Here is a 25,139-nt window from a genome sequence, read left to right as displayed (position 1 = left end):
TCAATAGTTTGGATATGTTGAAGAAATACAGCATAGATTTAGAGTGCTTGAATAAGGTTCCTGTTTATTTTAAACACTTTCTACCTTAGTGACAAAGAAAAGAGACTGTGTGTGTGTGTGTGGGGGGGTGGGGGGGGGGGTATAGCAGAGATGTTGAGTCGGAGACAGGCACAACAAAAAGGCTGCTAAACAGTTAAGCTTTTGAGCAGAAGGCCTTCTTCCAAAATCTAGGACAAACACACACATTCTTGAAAACACAGCTCTCACACACAACCACTGTCCCTGGCTGTCAAGGCCAGACTGCGAGCTACTGCACTGTGGCGTCAGCAGCTAGAGACAGTGGTCATATGTGTGTGAGCTTGTGAGTGTGTGAATGTGTGTTTGTGTATGTTGTCTATTTTGGAAGAAGGCATTCTGGCTGAAAGCTTAGGTGTTTAGTAGTCTTCTTCTTCTTCTTCTTCTTCTTCTTCTTCTTCTTCTTCTGTCCTGTCGGGCCCTCAACATCTCCGTTACATGGTGAGAAGCAATCTATCCTCTTCATAATATTGTCAAAAGACTTACATAATAATACTTAAAGTTCTGCCATTTAACTATATCTAAACATATTTCCAAAATATAATAAGTTTATTTTAGTTGTTTATGCCAACAGAAAATTACACACAATTTCTTTAGTATTTAAGTATTATGTAGATATTTATGTCTGTTGCAGCAGGGGTTGATATTAATTAATTGTAATGAAAAAAAGAGGGCATGCACTCAGATCACTTGATATTTTTATGTAATCACCGCACAAGGACCACTCTAATGTATATGTGTGATACTATTAATTCACTAATTAAAATGGTGACAGTGGAAAAATGGAAGAGAGTATTTTTCAACAGAGAGCTGGTCACATAAGCCAGTGATCATGCCTGTTATTATTCGTGGTATCTTCTGTTGTACATTTTGGCCCATTTCGACATTTGTTCTGTATTTTAAATTTGGTAGCTTATTTATACTTAAATTATCTTACTTGAGTGAAAAGAATTAACTTGTACAAGGGCTGTCTGTAAAGTAACTTCCATTTTTCTGTACAGTGGGAAGTAGTAGGGGAACACAAGAGTTTCATACCGACTTGCACAGAGTACTTAGAGCTAAAATAACTAAATGGGGCAATGCTTCTTGTCAGCTTACTATTGTCAGTCGCCACGAGTGTTCCAGTTGAAAATCTCACCAAATGTGAAATTGTTACGTGGTTTTAGTAAGTGTTTTCATCTTTTATTAATAAACAAAACATTTTAGGAAAATATTGACACCATAAACGGAGCATTACAGTCACAGGGGTTTTAAACGTGCTTTGTAATACTTGGTTGGTATCAGTATTAATACAATTGCTTTGCCTTACAGAAGATTAATAACTACTAGTCCTGAAATCTGTAGAGCAAATAAAAATAATAGTTTTCTTAAAATCAGTAATCACAACACAGTTAAATATTCTTTCATCCCTCTTGTGTTCTGCCACAAATGGGGAACATTTAGGAGAAAGAGTTGTGGTCAGCTGTTGCACAGACAAGAATGTGATTCAGTTAATGATAGTTGGATTTGAAAAGAAATTATTTGTTGATGTCACTGTTGTAAATCCTGGCTGAATATTTTAAATTTATTAAAATGATCTAACAGTTACTAGTTGACTGTTGATTCATCCTTACATTTGGCAGTTAACAAGGGAAGAGGGGGGAAAACAGAAGAATCTTCGAAATAGTCTTCCTCAAATAAACAGACAGGAGTATTTTAAGTAACAATCAAGAAAATAAGTAATTTATGTATGAAGTTGTTATCGGCAAGTCTTTACCTCTTTAAACAACCTCCCATTACCTGTAAGTAGTACCCAATTATACTTTCACCATTAAGAAACTCTCTGAGCATATGTAGCACAAAATCAATGTGTGTTCCTTCTGTTCTGTGCTTTTGCTATTCATCGGGAGGATTTCACAGAATGTGAGTATCACAATTTGTACAGTCCAGTTGTAGAAACTCTGTATCATTACACAGAATATCCTTGAAAGTACAGGTCACAACAAAATTGCATGCAGTTTCCAGCCAATTGGATAATTAGTCACACTCACTTCATAATAATTTGAATGGTATGTAAATGTATCTAATATGTTGAGCAGAGCATTATGAAATAAGCCAACCATTATTTCAAGGAATTGTTGATCAGTAGATGACTATCGTATTTACTCGAATCTAAGCCACACCCGAAATTTGAGGCTCGAAACTCAATGGGGGAGAAACGTTTTAGGCCACACTTCCAAATCGAAACAATGTTGGTCCATTGTAATATGAGACACAATTTAGGTCGAATGAATGATGATACGGCTACAGTAGTTTGGTTCAAGTCGTAAGTTTACCAGTTAAGCTATACCAGGTAGCCATTGCTAGGCATTAGGCACTCCGTCTGTATTTATATGGGTACCCTTCCTTTTTCACGTGCTTTGTCTGGTTTGAATTGATTGCTTATTTTTCTTTGATATGATGAGTGCCGTTTTCTTTGTTATAGGTGTTTACGTCACTCTAAGCTAAACATGTATTACTATACTGTGTCATGCATTGTTTGTTGCATTCTGTGTTTACGGCCTGTCGCTGCTCGCGGCATGGCTTGCTTTTGTGCACACAACCGCCACTTACAATTTTAAAAGAGAGAGAGAGAGAGAGAGAGAGAGAGAGAGAGAGAGAGAGAGGAATCGTCTCATTAACGAAACAATGACAAGAGACTGCTATTTGTTGTTACTTACACTGCTGCTTTCTTTGATAATGATCAACAAGAACCAAATAATAGAATGCGTATGATAGATGATGTTCTGAACGAGAGATTAGCGAAAAATTTTCTCCGTTTGAAAATCTTTGCAGACGCCTCCTTAGTACATTACATTCTGCACAGAAATTAGTCATCTTAGATTTAAAAATCTAGTCAATTGCCGTGCTTCATTTCTGACTGTATCACTATTAGGCACAAGAATAAATTGAATATAAACATGACATGATATGTATATTCTTCCGCATTTGCTGTTGTCTCACTCTAGTTTCGTAGTTTATTAGGCAGACAGGTCTTAAATGAGATATCAGCAAACACGAAAGAATACAGGGCGAAATGTTTATATTCGTATTATTCTTATGGTGAAGAGAATATTGAATGTGATTCACAATTCATAAAAGTTTCTATTAGCAACCATCTCTTCTCACAGGTACGAAAAAATTCAGAACGTAGAGTTGGCCATATTGACAAACATCCCAAACAGTCTTGCCACTCGGATTTTCGTAGTACACTGAAATGCTGTTAAATTCAAAGATGAGCAATACTTAATTTGTATTTACTTCGTTGGATAATGTATGAAAATGCACTTGTCGAAACTCGGGGCGGAGAAAAAAGCTCCTCTTCCACCTCTCTCTCTCTCTCTCTCTCTCTCTCTCTCTCTCTCTCTCTCTCTCGTTTCTTTTTATACTGACACAGAGGTTTTGGCGCCAGTATTTATCTTTGTGCCTATGTAGCACTACATATATTCGACGGCAGAAGTTAGTTGTGGCGGCACCTACCAACATTTTTCAGAACTTCCGCTTACTTTGCACTCGATTCTAAGCCACAGGCAGTTTTTGGGATTACAAAAACCAGAAAAAAAGTGCGGCTTAGATTCGAGTAAATACGGTATCTTAATAAGAAGCTGAATATTGTATTTCAGTTTGCAAATGTGCATTTACTCTCTCCTTCAAGCATGAAGATACACACACACACACACACACACACACACACACACACACACACAGCATGCAAATAGTTTTTTCTGACCTTCTGACATTGAAATCTATCTTAGGAGAATTATAATGTGTGTGTGTGTGTGTGTGTGTGTGTGTGTGTGAGAGAGAGAGAGAGAGAGAGAGAGAGAGAGAGAGAGAGAGAGAGAACACGATCAGTAGATCAGTAGCATATGGTGCAGATCAATGTGAACATTTCACTGTTTTTGAAATCTCCACCAATGATTTTCCTTGCTAATGCAAAAGCTTTATCTGCACTCATTTTTCTAAACTAAGTTTATTTCTTTTAGACATAATGCAGAAGTATCACCATTGTCACAAATCTAAGCAGGAAAAGAGCATTAGGTTAGTGATATGTGTACACAATAAGCAAATGTAGCGAACTGGTTAGTACACAAAAAAATATTCAAATAACAAATTTTATTATACTAGATGTTTTATTGGTAGCTTTGAGGTGAATCACCATTTTTGGCCTTTTTCGATGCTGACAAACTACTTTTTAAACCAAAGGGTGTATTTACTGTTATGTACATCGCACCCATGCAAAATTTATAGGGTGCTCAATACTTTTGACAAAGGGTGTGTGAGCCATGCTTGTGTAGGTGTGCTGTATAGAGGAATATCATACACAGACCACACAGTGCCAATAGTTTGTTGGAGCAATGCCCTGATGTGGTCTTGTCAACATCATCGGGTAAACATCAGCCACCGCAGGCTCAATTTAACAGCATGCAAACCAGTATGCTGTAATAAACAGTCCAAAAGCCACCAATGCAGTGGGCATGTGAACTGCACCACTGGTAGGATTAATGCAGTGGTTTTGGAAGAGTACCACTTCCAGCCAGTGATGGTTTCATACATGCTAAACCCCAGGGAGCTCATAACTCTGTTGGGACTACATGCTTGGCTACCATGAGCCCCCTGCTTTCGTGGCACTATGTCCCTTTCCATGCTGCAGGCCTATACTTTCACTACCCTTTCTTCCTCTGCCTTTCCGTTCGATGGTCTTCCTGGTGGAGACCCCACTTGGAGCCAGTACATGATTTAGGACACTAGTTTCCCATTTCACTTCCAGCACTCTTCACACCTTTTCGCTGATATATACAGGGTCCCCATTGTTGGGTTTAAGCTGCCGCCATTTTTCCAAATTATTCAGAAGTGCGGATCATGCAGGGAAGGTCACCCAGTGTGGTTTATGTTTCAGCCTGGTGCCTTTTATACCTTACAAGGGAAACTCCCCGTCACACTTCCCTCAGATTTAGTGGTAAAATGGCCCAGTGGATAGCCTATCAAAAACTGAACACAGATCAAGCATGAAAACAAGAAGAATGTGTACTGAACTGTGAAAAAAGATACAAAATAGAAACAGTGAATGGTTCAAGTTTAAGATGCGCAACATTGAGCAACAACCACGGCATCGTGCTTGTGTAGTCACAGTGTTGAACATCAATGTGGGAGATCCATGTTCAAACCTTCCTCGTGCCCCATTTTTTCTTCCACAAAATTGTTCTCCATCTGGCAGTTGTCCTACTATACATTGTTACAGAATAAGAGTCATGTGATAAGAATATATTACCGTCACAAGTACATGAGATGAATAGTGAGAGCAGGTGATATGCCTCATGGACCCATCATGGAAATGAAAACAACAAATAAATGGGTGTGAACTATGTTGCAACAAAGGGAATTCAACAGTCAGAACTTCCAAAATGGAAAGCAAGAGGGGTAATACAGTAGAGTCTCAATTATCTGAACTAAACCAGCCGTGGCAAGGTCAGATAAACAGGAAGGTCGGATAACATGGAAAATAATTTTAAAAAAATTTAAACTAAAATATGTCAGATTATACAAATCAAATTAGTAATTGTCTTTTGTTTGGCTGCTGTTTGCCATTTTTTTGCCGCTAAATCACGTATAGTCTCCTAAGAAGTAAAACCTCGGTAGACGGTGTTTCCTCCAGTTGCTCTATATATTTTAAAGCAGTTTCTAAGGCCTCGTGTTCTTCATTGTGAGAAATCTTGGGTGCACTTTCCTCCACTATATCGGCTTCTTCATCTTCTTCTTTTTCGTTTACCATGTTGACTATTTCTTCATCTGTCACTTCAAATTCTTCATCTTGGACAATCCATTCATTTATGCCATCTTCAGTGGTGTCAGCACAGCTTCAAAATTTGCTGAAAGCTTTTCACCACAGTCATTAAGTTGCCGAATTCCGTATCTTTTCTTCCGTCTATCGAGCCAGCCTACAGTAGTAGTGAAATCAGGTTCACCTTCGTTTAGTTCGTTACGAAACTTTAAGGCTTTGTCCTACAAAATAGCTCCCACCATGGGTACACATTTATCTCTATGTTAAGTAAACCATAGGAACAAAGCTTCACTTACTTTTTCATAATCACATTTTTTCATGCTTTTTCGACCTTCAAAAACAGCCAAGGTTGCTTGCTGTGAACACCACTTCTCAATCTCATTGCAGTTCCTTTTCCAGTCTCCAACTGTTGTTTTCCCAACAATATAATCTTGCGCCACTTTTAATAAAGTTTCACCATTGTCTATTCTTTTTAAAGCTTTAAGTTTTTCTTCCATTGAAATGGCCACCTTTTTCCATTTTGAAGCCATCACCACAAATTTTTTAAATAAACAAAGTGCAACACGTCCACTCCACTAAAGATCTAAGTTAGCAGTGAGGAGTATCAGACGGCGGCAATGAACTGAGTATCGACAAACAACACGTTAGTCACTGACCTGTCGTCAGCTGGCGCACGGCCGGTGCCGTGAAAGGATCGGGTAACACAGAAGGTCGGATACCCGAAGATCGGATAATCGAGACTCTACTGTATGTGGTTCTTCTGTAGAAACAAATAGGAGGTACCTACATCCAGACGACCCTACTTTATATGTTCTTCTTGTGAACAGATGTTACACCACAACGTAGACACAAATTTGAATACAGAAAACAGACACATCAATGACCGGATGGACAGTTCATAATTTTGCGTTGATTTGGGTGGGAGACAGGGCATGAGGGAGATTTGAACACCATGACCATGACATCATGGTCATTCTAAGTTGCTTGATGTTGGAGTTGTTGATCTCGGATTGTTCACTGTTTCTATTTCGTTTCTTTTTCTCTGCAGGGTATCTGAGCCAGCCGGCAATTTCGGGGGGAGGAGGCAAATTAATATTCTTGAGGGGAAAAACCTTGTTTCACAAAGCACCTAGCATTCAGCGCACTTCGGTCTATCGATTAGTCATATGATTTTCAAACACACTCCTGCTGGTTTTTGGACATTTTTGAACACATTCTAAGGTGATCTCTCAATGGATTATCAGTTGATCTTTGAATGCGTGCATAGTGTACATTGATATCTCTGCCAGGGGAATCCTTGTTACCTCTAGAAATGAGCTTTTCTGCAGACAGAATGGGACAGGGCTGTATGAGCTGAGCGGAATATAAGCCAAACCGGTGAATGCCAACTGCTGCTTTAGTTTATGTGGTTGATTTGGTATACAATTGTTCAGCATTGTCATAATTACTAGTGAAATCCATAGTTTCGGACTACCAGGGTGGAAATAAACAACTAACTGGAATAACAGGTAAGAAAGGTTATGTATTACCTTTTCGGCGTACCCAAGAAAGTGACATTCTGACAGAAAAGTTTTGGCCAGGTTGCTGCACTAGACAGGGCCAGTTGTAGTCCCCGGCTAGCAGCCGCTTAAGTTCCATTATGGAAGTAGCGCGGAAAACACATTGTACGAATATGTAATAATGCCTCACTGGAGAATAATCGCTGGATAACCTAAACCGGTGATTGTGGCAGGGCTAGTAAAGGTAACGAGAATGAGTTTTGACAGTGGTAGGAATAGTTACAGAATTAGTGATGACAAGATTGTTAGAACAGGGAAGGAGAAGAAACGGGGACATCACACAAATTATACAAGAATATGACAGTTCCAAATTTATACAAAAATTTTGTTTTAACACTTTTCGGTCTCACGCATGAGAAACTGGAGCGTATGTATAAAATGTGTGATTGTAGTAGGCCAAATAGGTATTTCGTATTGCTACTTTGTGAATTATATTGTCATACTATAAAAATGATCATTATTGCCAAAACAGTATTGCTTATTTGGTGTGTGCTACAATTGCTGCAATATTAGAAAGGCCTATTTTGTTTTGTTCAGCACACAGTGACACAATAGATGTAACCAGAATGAGAAACCACACCAGTCTTGGGTATTATTTGCATTGACAGCTTTTTCACTATTACATGACGACATTTCGATTTTTCATGTAGAAAAACATTTGAAGAACTTGGATGAGGTAATAGTTCTTTTGCTGAAAGGAAAGCATGCCATGCAGACCTGTAGCAAGATTAGAGATAAAAATTGCTAGGACCTAAGGACTGAAGAAATGTGTACTGCCTTGCCTGTCTCTTGTCTTTACCAATTTTAGGTATCCTATATTTAATTTTATGTCACACAGAAAGCAAATTTTTAGCTAATAGGCATTAAGGAGTCCAGATTTTCTGAAGAGTTCTACAGAAGCATAAAATAAACTAATACATGCCAGAATAAGGCACGGTCAAACGTAAAAAGCTGAAGTACCGTGGTACCATGTCAAGCTATGTTACTTAGCTGAGGAACAACCTCAGCCCCACTTCATGGAAAGCGGTCAGTTAGCCGCGGATGCAGCATTGGAACTAACTGTGGCACTACGGATATGTACTGTGCAAGATGGCAGATTACGCGCATGCTTGCACGTAAAGTCAAAAGTGCCTACTATTGGCTGTCTTTATGTTATGTACTGGGAAATTACCTATAATGTTAAACCATAAATTTGTGATAGAACAAGGCACTATGTAGATAGAATCCCTATGAGCATTAACTACACACTGAGACCTTATTAACTGACAAGAAAATTTACTTAGACGTTAAGTTCAGCTTGTTAGATTAAAAACCCCAAATGATCACCGCTAAATTGTATGGTTCTGCATGATCTCATGCGTGGAATGAACAAGGTTATATGTCCATAACGCGAGAACTTCTCAGAGTTAGGAGAAGGTAGACATAAAATAATTTCTGTTATACATGGAGAAATATGTGGATTTGTTAACGCCAAATTTGACTAACGTTGTGTTATGGCACTACATTACTACACATTTATGATTGACTGGGTGTATAAAGCTTAGGTCATCATTTATGACTTTATGCACAGGTGGTCAACATTGTGTTTAGGAAACCTGTAGTAAATTAACCAAATATACACAAACTATAAATATAATGTGCACAACTGTCCACTACATGTAGTCATAAGGGTGACGTGGCATAAAACTCTTTAAATGAAGAGGTTAATTATTAGTGGGTTCAAGAACCCTATGCATTTAAATAGGTTATGCCACCCTAATTGCCGATATGCACACTCTAGTGTATCAGATATTAGCAATTCAGGAAATTGCCTATAAGGCTATTAACTATTTAGGATGAAGATTATTGTGAGTGTGGTGGAATTCTCACATAGACTACCTAGAAATAAGGACCTAATATTTGAAGTAGGATGTCTTAGGGTGTACCATGTCACTGCCACCACATTCATATACTGTTGACCGACAAAGGTCAGGCTAATAATATGAACATGAGCTGTATTCTTCCCTTTTGAACGCGAACATAAATTAGGGATATGGTCTAATAGTGAGCAAAGTAAAAATGTCTCATGTTGGTTAATAGCATAATTCAGAACCTGATATTAACACTAGGATGTGACTGGGCGTACAACGCCCCTGTCATCACACTTACGTGCTGTTGACAGACATTGGTCAAGCATTTACAAAATATAGTCTGCTACCTAACCTTTGATAGGAATAATATCTCAGAGGTTACACTGTATATAGCGTGACTACGCAGGCAACGCATTAGTTTTAATAAAAAAAAGTTCTTTAGAGCTACAAGGTCAAAATTATCTGCCTATAGGAGAATACTTTAAACTATATTGTATAACTATAAAACTTGGCTTAAATTGGAGTCAAGGTCTCATCAAATAGTAATGGCCAGCTTGAATTAAGATGGGCATAAGGTTTAAAGCCTGTGGGTAGAAAGATGCCTGCATGAAAAGGATTTTTGCATCACTGCCAAATTATTATTACTATTTTTTTTATAAGCCATGGTAAATTGCCTTGTGATGGCATTGAGGGAACAGCAAAAGGAATTGCAGCCTGTGCTAGTGTGCAGAGAGCCTTAGATAACCAAATAGTGACTCCATATGATTTATTCAAATTCTGTAATGATAATATTCCAGGCATAAAGCTTTTTTATGTACCAAAAGAAGAAATTGAAAAAAATCCACCCAGATCAGGAAAAAAGGTTGACCAAAGGACATACAGTATCTGGAACAAGAGAAAATCAATTAATTGTAATCAGCTCAGAGTATGCAGAGTTTCCAATGATGCTACAGCATTCACAATTAATGCCTTTGTAGCAGATAAAGAAATTCCAGCAGTTTCAATTCAAAGTTTACAACAAGGACAGTATGTCACTTGTATGGATGGCAATTTTTGGTGGGTTGGTAACATGAAGTTTCACATGAACATCAAGACGTACTCATCAGCTTTACCCACACGGTCATGCTTGTTCCTTCCACAGGCCAACTGCTAAAGATACCTGCTACATTCCTGAGCAACATATCTTCATGACTTTAGAAACCCCATCAACATCATCACCAGGAAGACAACACAGTTATCCACAATCTGTTATTGACAAAATTGTAGAAGTGCTTAGCAAAAAATGGAACTGACTCTTTGTTCTGCAAATTTGCTGTGTTTTGTACTACACTTGCTTTTATTTAGTGTTAAAGTAATGTTTGAAACTGACTTATACACTCAAATAAAAATAATTAATTATGGGACTTAATGAGCAAAATATTTGACTTTTCAATCTTCTCAAAGTGGTAAAATAATAACTTTTGAAATGTATTCTTACTTGTCAAACTGAAAGATCCGGAAATTAAACAAGATATCTTTGAAAGCTTAAAGCGTGCTTTTTCCAGCTGTGGCAAGAAAAGAGGATTGAAGAAGAGACAGTTGACACATTGCCCCCCAAAAATATCCTAAAATTTGCAAGTAGAAAATTTTGGCCAACTTTGCAGATGCATATCTTTTCATCTGGGCATGCAGTGCTAATTAAATTTGATTGGTATATAGACATCATACGTAGGAATAGCCATCCGAAGTTTTGGTGTGATTGGCTCACATAAAAAGTAGCAGTGGTTGGTCAAACCATGGCTCTCAGAACAGCGCAACGAATTTTTTAGCCACTTTAGGTATGGCTAAATCCATAATTTTTGCCATGGTGTGATTCAGCATAAAAAGTTGTCTATGTATATTAAAGCAAATGACCAAATGTTTTCTAGAACTTTTAAAAAAGCGTAGCAAAGTTGGCACATTTGTGCCTTCATACATGATGAGGTGAGTTGCCTCTCTTTAAAATCCCCTGAGAATAATTCAACCACTGAAGATACTGAACTGAAATTTTGTATATAACCATCGAAGACCATGTAAACCCTTCACACCAAATTTCATTGGATTTGAAGATGGTTGAGTGGGGACCCCTGGTCCTCTTGATGTGGAATGACCCATGTACAAAAACAGTGTAGCCAATTACGGAACCCACGGAACAATTGGAGTATCAGAGGTCACCAACAATTTGGTGGAAATGTAAGTAGAGGAGCTTTTTGTCAACGGTAAGGTAATAGGGATAATGGTAGAGGTAGCCCAGGGAATGGGAATGGTCTGTTAAACGTAGAAAGAAGCTGCAGGGCAACTGATAAGAGTTCCCAGTAGTAATATGTTCAGTCAGAACGAATGTAGAGTCTGAATGTGCCACACTGGGTGTTGTGGATGGAAGAGAGAGTAAAGTATTGTTGGACACAGGAGCATACGTGTCAGTAGCCTCGAGAGAATTAGTGGGTAGGAGGCAGTGGAATCCACCACCGTGTGATGTATGTGGGGTAGGGGATAAAGATATATGACCATTGGTGTCAGGAGTGATGAGATTTTCAGTTGGGACACCCAAGTTTAGACAGTGTGTGGAAGTGCCTCATGTAAGCAAGGGGTACAGCTCAAGCCTAGGGTTAGATTTTCTGCGTCGTCATGCCATAATTGATCTTCAGTTATGTGTAATGGAACTGAGAGGGAAGACATTCCAGCTAGGAGAAACTGTTGTCGGTTGTAATCTGCCATGAGGAGTGTTGAGTATACAAGACAGTCCAGTTAAACTGCAAGCAATAGCCTTAGTGCTTGATTCGCGTGATTGTATGTAGAAAGGCACTGGAAAATAGCTATGGGTGAATGTGGAACTGAACGTAGCAGTAGGTGTGATATGTGTAATAGAACTGTTGCAGGGTAGTGAAGTATTGGACACAGCATGTTGTTTTGTACACATTCAGGAAAGGGAAGGAGGAAAAGTGGTATCTGTCAGTGTGGATAATTTTGGTGCTGAAGATGTAATGTTGTTGAAGAGAACGTTATTAGCTGCGCTAGAGATTCCAGATGAGGAAGATTGCCACACAGGAGGTGTGACCTATAAGGGGACACAGGATGCTGCTAGGACTGCATTTTGTGAGAAGTTGAAGCATTTGGAAGGAACAGAAAGAGCACAGTTGGAGGACCTGTTGCTGGACTCCAGGATTTTTTTTTTTTTTTTTTTTTTTTTTTTTTTTTTTTTTTTTTTTTTTCTTCCCCCTGAGGAGCCCATTGCCTGCCATGTCAGTAACACAACACAGGATTCTAACAGGAAATGAAGCACCGGTATACCAAAGACCATATATAACACCATAGTCATTGCAAGCAGTTGTATAATAGTTCTTAGCTCAGCAGTTAGCTGATGATAGAATAATAGAAGAAAGTAATAGAGTCTGAGGGGGAGGATTGTAATTGTACCTACCCAATTATCGATAATTGAATAGCAAGACTGCAAAATATGCATTCTCTATTCCAAACATCTTGGAGATCATAGATAACTTTGGCAAAAGCAAATTCTCCCTGCGGGTCCAGGAGTTAGAATAGGCTTGAGGTATCCCCGCCTGTTGTAAGAGGCGACTGAAAGGAGTCTCACACTTTTTGGCCCTATAGGTTCAGGTCCCATTATATGGTTTGACCTGCAACTTTCCTAATTCAACAGAAGTGCGGGCCATATGGGGAAGGAAGCCTTAACGTTGTGCATGAGTTATCCATAGTGCACTTAGATTCGATCTCTTGAACCTCTTGTCATGGCTTTGCATTTCCACCTGCAATTCAACTATTTGGGCGAGGACACTTTCCAGGGTATGTCACCTTCTTCCATTGTCTCCTGTCCTCTTTAACCCCCATGATAATATTGGATTTCTCTGCACCCAATATCCAGCATCATAGTCAGTCCGTTGTGGTGGGGCCATCATGTACCCATTTGGTGGTAGCCCCCTTACAACACAGGGATCGCACTGCTGATACCTGAATTGTAAACTTCCCACATATGCCAAGGGGTCTTCCTGGGGCATCAGGACTCCTGGCAACGGCCATCATGCCAGGTGGCCTTGGCTGTGACTGGGTGGCACACATGGGGAGAGCCTCTAATCGGAGTGGGTGGCATCAGGGCAGATGACCCACAATGAAACAGACTAGGTCAACTCTTGCTGGTGACCGTACTGCACGAGCAGTCTCTAAGAAGGGCAAGATCAAGTACAATGCTGACAGATATGACTCTAAATCGTTTTCCTCCCTCGCTACACCATGAGACGAATGTAGGGCTACAGAAAGAAGAGAGCCATATTCGCCTCTTTATTTAGTCTGTAGCAGAATGGATGGGGACTCCTTTCTACCTACGAAGCCTCAGTTTTTTGTTGAACATCTTGAGGATAAGTTTGGGAAAGTGACAGCGCTGTCCAAGATGAGAAGCGGTGCAGTCTTCCTTCAGACAGCAACCTCAACCCAATCCCGGGCATTATATCGCTTGTGACCAGCTGGATGGCACCCTTCCCTAGAGCACCTAATAGCTTTTAAACAGCTCTGTGCCCGTGTTCACCAGCTTATAAAAAGATGGAAACAGGAATGTTGGGAGAGGTACATCTCAACCATTGGGTGCCATGCGTCACCTTCTCAAGTCTGGACGAAGGTCAGACGTGTTTTTGGGTACAGACCCTGACAGGTGTCACTGGCATTAACATTAATGGTATTTTGTCTACCAATGCAAACACAGTTGCCAAGCACTTTGATGAGCACTGTGCTTGAGCCTCCACACCAGAGAATTATCCCCCAACATTTTGCACCCTCAAATGTCGGATGGAGAGGAAAGCCATCTCATTCAGTGATTCCTTTAATGTTCCATTTACAGAGTGGGAGCTCCTCAGCGTCCTTGCACATTGCTCTGACACAGCTTCTGGGCCAGATCAGATTCACAGTCAGATGATTAAACATCTCTCGTCCAACTACAAGCAACGTCTCCTCATCATCTTCAACCGGATCTGGTGCGATTGCATCTTTCCATCGCAATGGCGAGAGAGCACCATCATGCCAGTGCTCAAACCCGGCAAATACCCACTTGCTGCAGATGGCTATCGGCCCATCAGCCTCACCAACATTTTTTGTAACCTGTTTGAATGTATGGTAAGTCGGCGGTTGTGTTGCGTCCTGGAGTCATGTGGTCTAAGCCAGTAGTGGTGTAAGAGTAGCTGTCGAGCCGTACGTCTCATCTTCTCTGTATGCAGACGACTTCTGCATTTCGTACTGTTCCTCCAGTACTGGTGTTGCTGAGCGGCATCTACAGGGAGCCATCCACAAGGTGCAGTCATGAGCACTAGCCCACAGCTTCCATTTTTCAACCGCAAAATCGTGTGTTGTGCACTTCTGTGTGTTGTGCATCATACTGTTTATCCGGATACAGAACTTTACCTTAATGACAATCCACTCACTGCAGTGAAGACATAACAATTCTTAGGACTGGTTTTTGATGTCCGATTTTCTTGGCTTCCTCACCTTCATCAGCTTAAGCGGAAGTGCTGGCAGCACATTAATGCCCTCCACTGCCTGAGCAACACCAACTGGGGTGCAGATTGCTCTTTGCTGCTGCAGCTCTATAGAGCTCTTGTTCAATCCTGCCATGACTATGGCAGTCTGGTTTATGGTTCGGTGGCACCCTCAGTGTTGTGTTTACTTGAGCCAGTGCACCAGTGTGGTGTTCGACTGTCAGTGAGAGCTTATAGGACGAGTCTGGTGACCAGCATCCTGGTGGAGGCTGGAGTCCCACCATTGAAGGTTAGGTGTGCATAACTGCTCGCCAGTTACATTGCACACATTCGTAGTTCTCCTGAGCATCCAAATTACTGTTTTCTTCTGTCTGAAGTGGAATCCTTGCCTTTAATAACTATACTTGAGGTCCATTCACATGCACCTCCATGGTGTACACCTAGGCCAAAGCTTCTCCTCGACCTTTCACGTGGTCCTAAAGACTCATTTAACCCCACGGCTCTCTGCTGTCACTGCCTCTAGATTCTTGACATGTACTAGGACCATGAAGTGGTTTACACCTGCAGCTTGATGGCTGATGGTCATTTGGCTTCGCATTTGTTCATGGAGGACATATTGAACAACAATCCTTGCCAAATGGCTGCAGTGTTTTCAGCTTTGGGAGATGGAATGGCATACTCTCGGTACACACAACAAACTGCGTGCCATTAAGGAGACTATGAATGTGTGGAAGTCCTCCATGCAGGCCTCTCGCAGGGACTCATGGTTCTCTGCTGGCTCTGCATTGGCCATTTACGGCTAATACATGGCCACCTCCTCTGTCGTGAGAACCCACCTCGGTGTCACTGTGGCTCGCACATGGCTGTCGTCCACATCTTGCTGAACTACCCAGTTTTAGCCCCCCTGCAGCAGACTTTTAACCTTCCCAACACCCTACCTTCGGTGTTGGGTGACAATGCCTCAACAGCAGGCTTAGTTTTATGTTGTATTCATGAAGTGAGTTTTTATCATACCATCTAAGGGTGGGCATTTTGCCTTCTCTCAGCGGTCGCCACCCTCCCTCCATTTTAACTCTGTTGCACTTTCTTTGAATTATTTGTCTTGGTGGTTGTCTTTTCCCTACATGTGTTTATCTTGCGTTGTCTTTTTGGGGTGGACATTTTAATGTGTTGCAGAGTGGCTGGCACATCCTTTTTTATTATTGTGATCAGCCAACTCAGATCATCTTCTCTGTGGTTTCAATACCCTCTTCTACTTTTCCTTGTGGTGTGTGTTTTCCCCATTTCTTGTTTATTCCATTCATTTTCTTTTTAGGTGTGTTTCCCCATTCCTTTACTCTCTCAAACGTAATTTGGGTGTTTTTGTACCTTGAGCGTTGCTTGTGTCCAGAAAAAAGGACTAATGACCCTGTAGTTCGGTCCCTTTATACACCAAGCCAACCAGCAAAAAGCAAATATTTCTCGATGTTGGACTGAAAGAGCATATACCATTAGTTAGAAATGGCTCCTGACGGTAGACAAAACAACTTTTTTAGCGAATGGGGGACACTATCAGTGTACGAGGATGCCATTTGAGATGAAAAATATGTCAGTGACATTCCAACGGTTGCTGGACGAAGTACTGAGAGTACTGAAACTACGCCAGTGCTTAGTATATTTTGATTACATGATCATCCATTCAAATGATGTGCAGGTACATAGACAATGTCTCAAAGAAGTATTCAGCAGATTACGAGCAGCATGTCTCTCACTCAGTGTCAAAAACTATCACTTTGTGCTGAAGAAAGTTAACTATTTAGGCCATGTCATAAGTAAGAATTATTTAACAACTGTTCTGGGATTGTGCAAGCAGTGGAAGATTTTCCAGTACCACAAACTACTAGGGAGTAACAATCTTTCCTTGGTTTCACAAATTATTGTAGGAGGTTTGTAAAGGGATTTGCAATACCTCCTACACAATTGTTGAAGAAAAGGATTAAGTTTGTGCGGTTGCAGGTATGTCAGAGAGCATTTGACGAGTTAAAGAAAGTGTTACCATCCAGTCCAGTTCTGGTGTTTCCAGACTTTCAGAAAGAATTTGCGTTATCAAGTGGTGCATCAAACTATGTTCTTAGTTGTGTTTTGAGCCTGTAGATTGGTGGTCAAGAACATCCTGCATCAAGACAATTGAATGCTGCAGAAAGAAATTACTCTACAATGGAGAGAGAGAGAGAGAGATGTATAGTCTAGTATACGGGATAACATACTTTCAATGTTATTTGTATGGGAGGAAATTCAACGTGATAACAGACCATACAGCTTTAAAGTGGTTACTAGGATTGAAGGACCCTTCTAGTAAATTAACTAGATGGGCAGTGAAGCTCAGTTAATTTGAGTACATAGTAGAACACAAGACAGGAAGGAAACATGGAAATGTGATGGGCTAAACAGAAAGATAGCTGCAATACAAACACTGGGTCACTATCATGCAGAACAGCAGGGCCACAGAACACCAACAAAGAATTTAGTACACATGAAGATTACTGTGCAAAGATAGCAAATCAGGGCCATGAGCGGTGGTCCATATATGTCGAAGGAGAATATGAAGGTTTTAAAATGGTACCAGTGCCTGCCCCAAGTAATTGAAACTATCCAGAATGAGATAGCAACGTTAGAGGGAAGTCAGGATACCTCAGACTCATTATAAGAACAAGAAAGTAGTTATGTGTATCAATATTCTGCAGTTTATTTGTGTGAGTAGTGTAGGACATAATGTTGACAGTCGTAGGGGTAGACATATATATGTATTTGTGCTAGTAAAACAATAAGATGATTAATATTCAGAGACAGCAGGCTTCTTGGGGGAGGGGAGATGATATGGATCACTGTCCTCAGGCTGCCAGGTGAAAGAGAAGAAGAATATTAGTTTTGGCAATACTCTTTGCCAGAGCAGACGGTGGAGTGTTGTTTTCCAGACATGCAGATGTGATATTTTCTAGCCATAAATGGTCTTTAAGTTTAGTATTTAATGTGTTGGAGATTCAAAATGAAACAGGAGGCTGGAAGGAGTATTTTCAGGGGTGCAAGAATTGCCAATTAATTGCGAGAAACAGATAGAGATCTCAAAGGAATACTTTCTCGAGACATCTGCACGATTAAAGGAACAGATGCAAGAGGTGATTGGAGTAGTTATGTGTGAGCTTAGTAGAGTAAAAAGGGCATGTATAGATGCTGTCAATAGTATATTGAAGACAATCTTTGAGACAGTAGACACAAGTGACTTTAGCAAGTTGAATGAAACAGCAGAAGCCACAAGAGGGTTAGCAGAAGTGACCATGAGTATTATGAACTTTGAGAGTGATGTGCTGAACAACACATGAATGCTCTGCTAGCTGACTAAGGAAGTAGTGGATTATGCCAGGACCTATGCTGGTACCCTGAACCTGGATTTGGAGGCAGTGCAAGCATTTATGCAGGGCTTAGATGTGAGGTCAACTTCAACAAGGTTATTGCAGTCGCTAGGTGATAGCATCTGGGACATAAGGCTTGAGCTAACAAATTTGAAGGAGGCAATCCATCTGTCTGGCTCTCACCTAAGCAATTTTTGTAGGGTCTCGCCTAAGCAATTTCTGAAGGGATTGAGGACTCAAAGTGCAAGGAGACTTGCCATTGGAATTACAATTACCAGTGGAACTGACTAGTCAGGACTTAACCATTTTACTACCACAGTGCAACAGAGGGAGTAGTAACATTTTACTACTTTAGTGCTGTGAGGCTGTAGTAACAGGTAGTGTGGAATTATACATATCAGTAAAAATAACAGTAACTGTGAAACACAATGTATTTTGGTGTTACACAGTGCACACTTACCTGGTGAAGCTAGCAGCAGTTGGGAATTTTATGCAAGTGAGGAGAAAAAAGTAGAGTTCCTTCTAGTAGAACACAGGGATAGGCGCGTGGAGATGAGTGCGGGTGAGAACCAGAAATGTCAGAATGGGGTGGTCAGCATACACTGAACTCACGAATTTAGAGTGAGTAGGGACACATGCATCCTGAAAAATGCGAGAACATCATTGCCCAAAGGAGGTGATTGAATCAAAGCCTTATTTTTGGGGAGGAGGTCCCCACTGGGTCTATTCAGTGTACATGACACTATGGTGGTAGCTGGTTGTCATGAACAAGGGAAACTCACCAGGATAAAATATTTAGTTTTGAGACAGTGTACTGCTAACTAACGGGACTAGGTGTGATGTAGTAGCATTTCATTTACAAGTGACCATCACTGGAGTTACTCTATTTAGTGTGACACAGCCAGAGCTGTACTGGCCAGATGAACCACTACAGATCTTATTTAAACAGAATCCTACCTTTCTTAACAATACTTGGGAGCCAGGTCTGGACCACTCCTTAAACCAAATGATAGCAGCCAAAGAAGGGCAGATAATTGTGGAATAAATGCTACAGCATGTAGAGCAGTATCAGAATAGGGGAAGTCAAGTAACAATGACTTAAAGTGTCACAATTCCTAGCACATGGTGATTCTTCAAATAGTGACTTATTTGATGTAGTACTAATGTATTGGTTTGGAATAGATAAGTTGTGATAACTATACAGATACAGAGTATAGTTGTAATCAAAGCAGAGTACTTGGGCTGAGTAAGACCCGTGGGACCAGATCTTCTCCGAGTAGGAAGGCAGTACCCAGTATTTTTAGGCAAAAGAATTCAATCGTAAGTGACTGAAAGTAGCATGGAGGCCAGTGCGGAGTATTGCAGTAATAGCGCTGGATGTCAGCCATGCTACGTCGACATGTTGGGCACAATAACAGATTGGAATTTTTCTTGAACTGTTCCGATTGTAATAATATCTCATCCAACCTCAGTCTTTTATGCTGTTTTAAACTAATGAATATCATGAAGAAAATTTCCGCAGAAAAGTCACATCTATCTGTGCAGTTTGGCAAAGAAAAAAGTAACAATGCACATCTATGATTAGAAATAAAATATTTAAAAAAATAGTTTCAGGATATTACTCCTGTAACGCATAACTGTAACACTGTGCCATTTACTTTTGCAATTACATAATGTATAGTATTGTTTTTCATGTTTGACTCATTCTTTCTCTGTCTAGGTTAAAGATTTTGGGCAGATGCGTGCCATCAGTCCAACCATAATGCAAGTTGGACAACCAAAAACATATGGAGGTAAGATTATACTTGTTCCAAACCATTAATATTTGAATAATGAAGTACAACTGTAAATAACGGTAGACAATTTATTTTACCTTCATCCCTTGACCATTCTCTTATAGCAATACTGAAAACAAAAGAAATGTCACAAATAGACTGTGATTATGACACTTATGAGACATGCCAATCACAGTTTACCTACTTACAGAAATTTAGAGGGATAAATAGTATTCACTACACATTGTTTTACAATCACTTATATGATGATGTAGTCGCAAATTTTTGTGCTGTTTTAGAAGGGAGTGCCATGAATAACATACTAAACTGGTAGGATGTGAGTGTGTGGGGTGGGAATTAAAGGTCACATTTTTATATTTTTTTCGAATGACATGAAAAATGTGGCTTCTAGCAAAAATGATTCCCAGTACAAAATTAAGCTACAATAAATTCCTATAAAAAAGGCCCTTTTCATTTTTTTTCTATGGGAGTAATAGTTTGTGCATTGCAGGGGATGGAAAACCACAGATTATTAAAATGAAATCAAACAACCGGAACACCTGTATTTAATGGAACAATATTAGAGAAGGAAAGTTGCTACTCACCATATAGTGGAGATGCTGAGTCATGATTGGCACAACAAAAAGATTCACAGAGTTATAGCTTTCCACCATTAAGGCCTTTGTCAGCAAATGACACACACACACACACACACACACACACACAAATGCAACTTGCACACACGTCTGCAGTCTCAGATACTGAAACCACACTGTGAGCAACAGCAACAATGCATGATGGGAGTGGTGACAAGGTGAGGGTAAGGAGGAGGCTGGGGTGGGGAGGAGGTGGAATGGTATGGTGCAGGTGGTGGACAGAGAAAGTGCTGCAGCTTAGACGGACATTGAGGATGGAGGGATGGCTAAGTAGCGGAAAGGAGAGAAATAAAAACAAAGTAAAAGACTGTGTGTGGTGGTGAAGTGGTGGTTGCTGGAATGGGAACAGGGAGAGGGTTAGATGGGTGAGGACAGTGACTAACGACAGTTGAGGGCAGGAGGGTTATGGGAACATAGGATTATTGTAGGGAATGTTCCCACCTTTGCAGTTCAGAAAATCTGGTGTTGGTGAGAAGGATCCATATGGCACAGGCTGTGAAGCAGTCATTGAGATGAGGGCTATCATGTTTGGAAGCTTGTTCACTAACAGGGTGGCCCACTTGTTTTTTGGCCACTGTTTGTCGGCAGCCATTCATGCTGACAGACAGCTTGTTGGTATTCATGCCTACATAGAATGCAGCACAGTGGTTGCAGCTTAGCTTGTAAATTATATAACTGGTTTCACAGGTAGCCCTGCCTTTGATGGGATAGGTGTTGTCAGTGACCGGACTGGGGTAAGTGGTGATAGGGGGCTGTATGGGACAGGTTTTGCATCTAGATGGCCCATGAATAGGTTGGCATAGGATGGTGCCATGTGGACCAACACCTTCAACCTATTACCCGAAACCTATACTCATATATAAAAGATACCAACCATTTCCTCCACCGACTCTCCACAGTTCCTGTCCCTTTACCACACGGTGCCCTGTTCGTCACTATTGATGCCACCTCCCTGTACACTAACATTCCTAATGCCCATGGGCTTACTGCTATTGAACACTACCTTTCCAGACGCCCTATGGATTCCAAACCAACAACCTCCTTCCTACTCACCAGGACCAACTATATCCTCACCCACAATTACTTCTCCTTTGAAGGCATTACCTACAAACAAATCTGGGGTACAGCTATGGGCACCCACATGGCACCATCCTATGCCAACCTATTCACGGGCCGTCTAGAGGAGTCCTTCCTAAAAACCCAGAATCCTAAATCCCTCACCTGGTACAGATTCATTGATGACATCTTTGCTATGTGGATTGAAGGTGAGGACATCCTATCCCCATTCCTCCAGAACCTCAACAACTTCTCCCCCAGTTGCTTCACCTGGTCTTACTCAAGCCATCTTCCTAGATGTTGACCTCCACCTCAGAGATGGCTACATCAGTACCTCCATCCATATCAGACCTACTAACCACCAGCAATACCTCCACTTCGACAGCTGCCACCCATTCCATACCAAGAAGTCTCTTCCGTACAGCCTGGCCACCCGTGGTCGTTGCATCTGCAGTGACGAGCAGTCCCTCTCAAAATATACTAACTGTAATTATCCTCTCAATTTTGAACAAATTTCCCATGCCTTATCTTTCCAGTCTCATGCCACCTCCCAAAGTCCCAGAGTGCGGCCACAGTGGAACATTCTCCTCTTAACTCAGTACCATCCAGGACTGGAGCAGCTGAATTACATTTTCCGCCAGGGTGTTGATTAACTCTCATTGTGCCCTTAAATGAGAAATTTCCTGCCCACTATCCTTCCCACCCCTCCTACAATGGTATTCTGCCGTCCACCAAACCTACACAATATACTCGTCCATCCTTACAAAACCCCTGCTCCCGATCCCTTACCTCATGGCTCATACCCCTGTAATATATCTAGATGCAAGACCTGTCCCATACATCCTCCTACCACCACCTACTCCAGTCTGGTCCCTAACGTCACCTATCCCATCAAAGGCAGGTTGGTTGGTTGGTTGTTTGGAGGAGGAGACCAGACAGCGTGGTCATCGGTCTCATCGGTGTACGGAAGGATGGGGAAGGAAGTCAGCCGTGCCCTTTCAGAGGAACCATCCCGGCATTTGCCTGCAGTGATTTAGGGAAGTCACGGAAAACCTAAATCGGGATGGCCGGACGCGGGATTGAACTGTCGTCCTCCCGAATGCGAGTCCAGTGCCTTACCACTGCGCCACCCCCGCTCGGTATCAAAGGCAGGGCTACCTGTGACACCAGTCATGTGATTTACAAGCTAAGCTGCAACCATTGTGCTGCATTCTATGCAGGCATGACGAACATCAAGCTGTCTCTGCTATACATGCTATGTTCCCGTAACCCTCCTGGCCTCAACCTTCGTTAGTCACTGTCTTCACCCATCCAGCCCTCTCCCTGTTCCCATAACAGCACTATACAACCATCATTTCACTGCCACATGCAGTCTTTTACTTTGTTTTTATTTCTCTCCTTTCCACTACTTACCCCCCCCCCCCCCCCCCCCACACACACACTCCTTCTCTCCTGCCCTCCGTCTAAACTGCAACTCTTTCTCTGTCCACCACCCCCACCATACTATCATACTATCGCTCCTCCTCCCTGTTCCAGCCTCCACCTTATCCCCACCCAGTCGCCACTTCCATCATGCACTGGAGCTGCTGCTCCCAGTGTGGTTTCAAAGTCCTCAATGGCTCCAATTTTGTGAATCTTTTCGTTGTGCTTATCATGAGTTGGCATTTCTGCTTGACGGTGAGTAGCAACTTTCCTTCTCTAATATTATTAAAATAGTGTTTTAATGGTATTAATTATTGTTTATTATCAAATGAAGTGGGTTAAGAACAAATACTAAATATGTGTGCTGCATCTAAGTGCATTAGAATCATGTTAAAGGATTAATTGTGTTATGGGGATGTGACAGGCAGGAAAGAGAGAGGATGGAGGAGGCCAGATGTGTGATTAAAGACATGGTGAGTGGTGCCAGATTGTGGTCATACATTTCCCTCCTTCGTAGGTCTGTAAGCTGAAGAGTGGGCAGACAATTTCCTGCTCGCTCCCTCCACTGTCTCTCAAGTAGTAACTGTGGGATGTTTCACAAAGTTATATTTGACCCTTCCACAGTTCACCATAAGAGTCACTGCCTACACAGTTTGCAGATATGCTGGGGGGTCTTCATTTTATACTGTGTTAATACTACATGGAATACAAATATTATTTACTAATAATAGTGAGGTAAGAACACATTTGGCTGTATTCTACGTAAATCTCTGCACACTGTTCTACACTGCTGGAAGGAAAACTAAATCTTAAGTCTTCATGTATGGCAGTTGTAGCATTCTTCTGGGAAATGATATTAGGAAGAACTCTGCACTAACAACTGGGAAAACGACCTCACCCAACACATGTGGTGCTCACTTTTCAGTTTATGGACAGACTTCACCTTCCCATATCTTGTATAGTTGTCTTATGTGAGTAGAGAAAGTAACTTCACTGAGCTCATGATTATATGGTTATTTACATTTTATTAAGAGAATATGTATTTGTAGTTGTTAAGTGAACCATGTAAACCATGTAAAAATGTTCAACAGCTCGAGGTGTCAGCTCTCTACTACATTGAAGTGCCTGGCTGAAGTCTAATGTGCTGTTAGTATGTATTGGACAACATTGATTTCATTGTCTCCAGTACCAAAGGCTCAACTATGTTTCGCAGCTTGAGGGTTATCAAATGCTTCATCTCAGCCTCAGCTCTCCCAACTTCTTAACTAAGAGGCTCAGCAGCTCAAATAATCAACTGCAGCAGAGGTACTTCACCTAGGTGTTATGGAACTTCAGATATTTGAACATAAGTCAAGCAAAGCACATAGCAGATTATTATTCTATACCTGAATATGATCATTCTCATTCCATCAAACATATTCACACCCAGTGTGGGTGTGTGGTAAGTAGCTCCACCCAGTACAGCCCACTGTACAAATGCCAGCATTTCCCGAATGGCTGAGATTTATGCATCCTACCAGTAACACAATTAATGGTAAGAGAAGTGCAGTAACTTTCTGGTCAGTATTATTTCACCACTAAGTGACTTCAACAGTTACATGGCTTTGCATTATGCTTTCAACAATAGACAGCAACAAGGTGCCGCATTTACTGATCCAGTCCCTTGCTCACCAACAGTATGTTAGGTCATTGACACATCGTACTTACAAATTAAATACTTCTCAATCATTTTTATAAGGACATATTTTACATAAACGCTCGCTTAACAAGTGCGAATAAATACTTGCTTAATAAACTGAAAATAACTCCACTCTTCGAACACAAGCTCAGTGAAGTTATTTTGTTTACTCACATAAGAGACCTATGCATGAAATGCTGGGGAGGTGTAGTCTATAAACTGAAAAGTGAGCAGCACTCATAGTGGGTGAAGTTGTCTCTTCCAGAGGAGTGCTTCAACTGATGTTCAGGATGCCTAAGAATCAGTTTCCCCTCTAGCAATATAGAACATTGTGCAGAGATTCATGTAGAATCTGTCCATATGCATTTCTTGCATTAGTAATAT

General features: G+C 41.0%; 1 protein-coding gene across 2 annotated transcripts in view; it reads left to right on the top strand.

Moving 5' to 3' along the window:
• LOC126354093 (transcriptional regulator ATRX-like) overlaps positions 1–25,139 on the top strand; it is a 479,559-nt gene that overhangs the window by 441,643 nt on the left and 12,777 nt on the right. For both annotated transcript variants that reach the window (XM_050003480.1, XM_050003481.1), the window contains one exon: positions 19,889–19,961. In XM_050003480.1, the coding sequence (XP_049859437.1) occupies positions 19,889–19,961 (73 nt within the window). The remainder of the gene's footprint in view (positions 1–19,888; positions 19,962–25,139) is intronic.

Source organism: Schistocerca gregaria, chromosome 3, assembly GCF_023897955.1.
Source record: "Schistocerca gregaria isolate iqSchGreg1 chromosome 3, iqSchGreg1.2, whole genome shotgun sequence".
Lineage (NCBI taxonomy): Eukaryota > Metazoa > Arthropoda > Insecta > Orthoptera > Acrididae > Schistocerca > Schistocerca gregaria.
The sequence above is the reverse complement of the archived record's forward strand: the minus strand, read 5'-3'. Positions and strand labels throughout refer to the sequence as shown.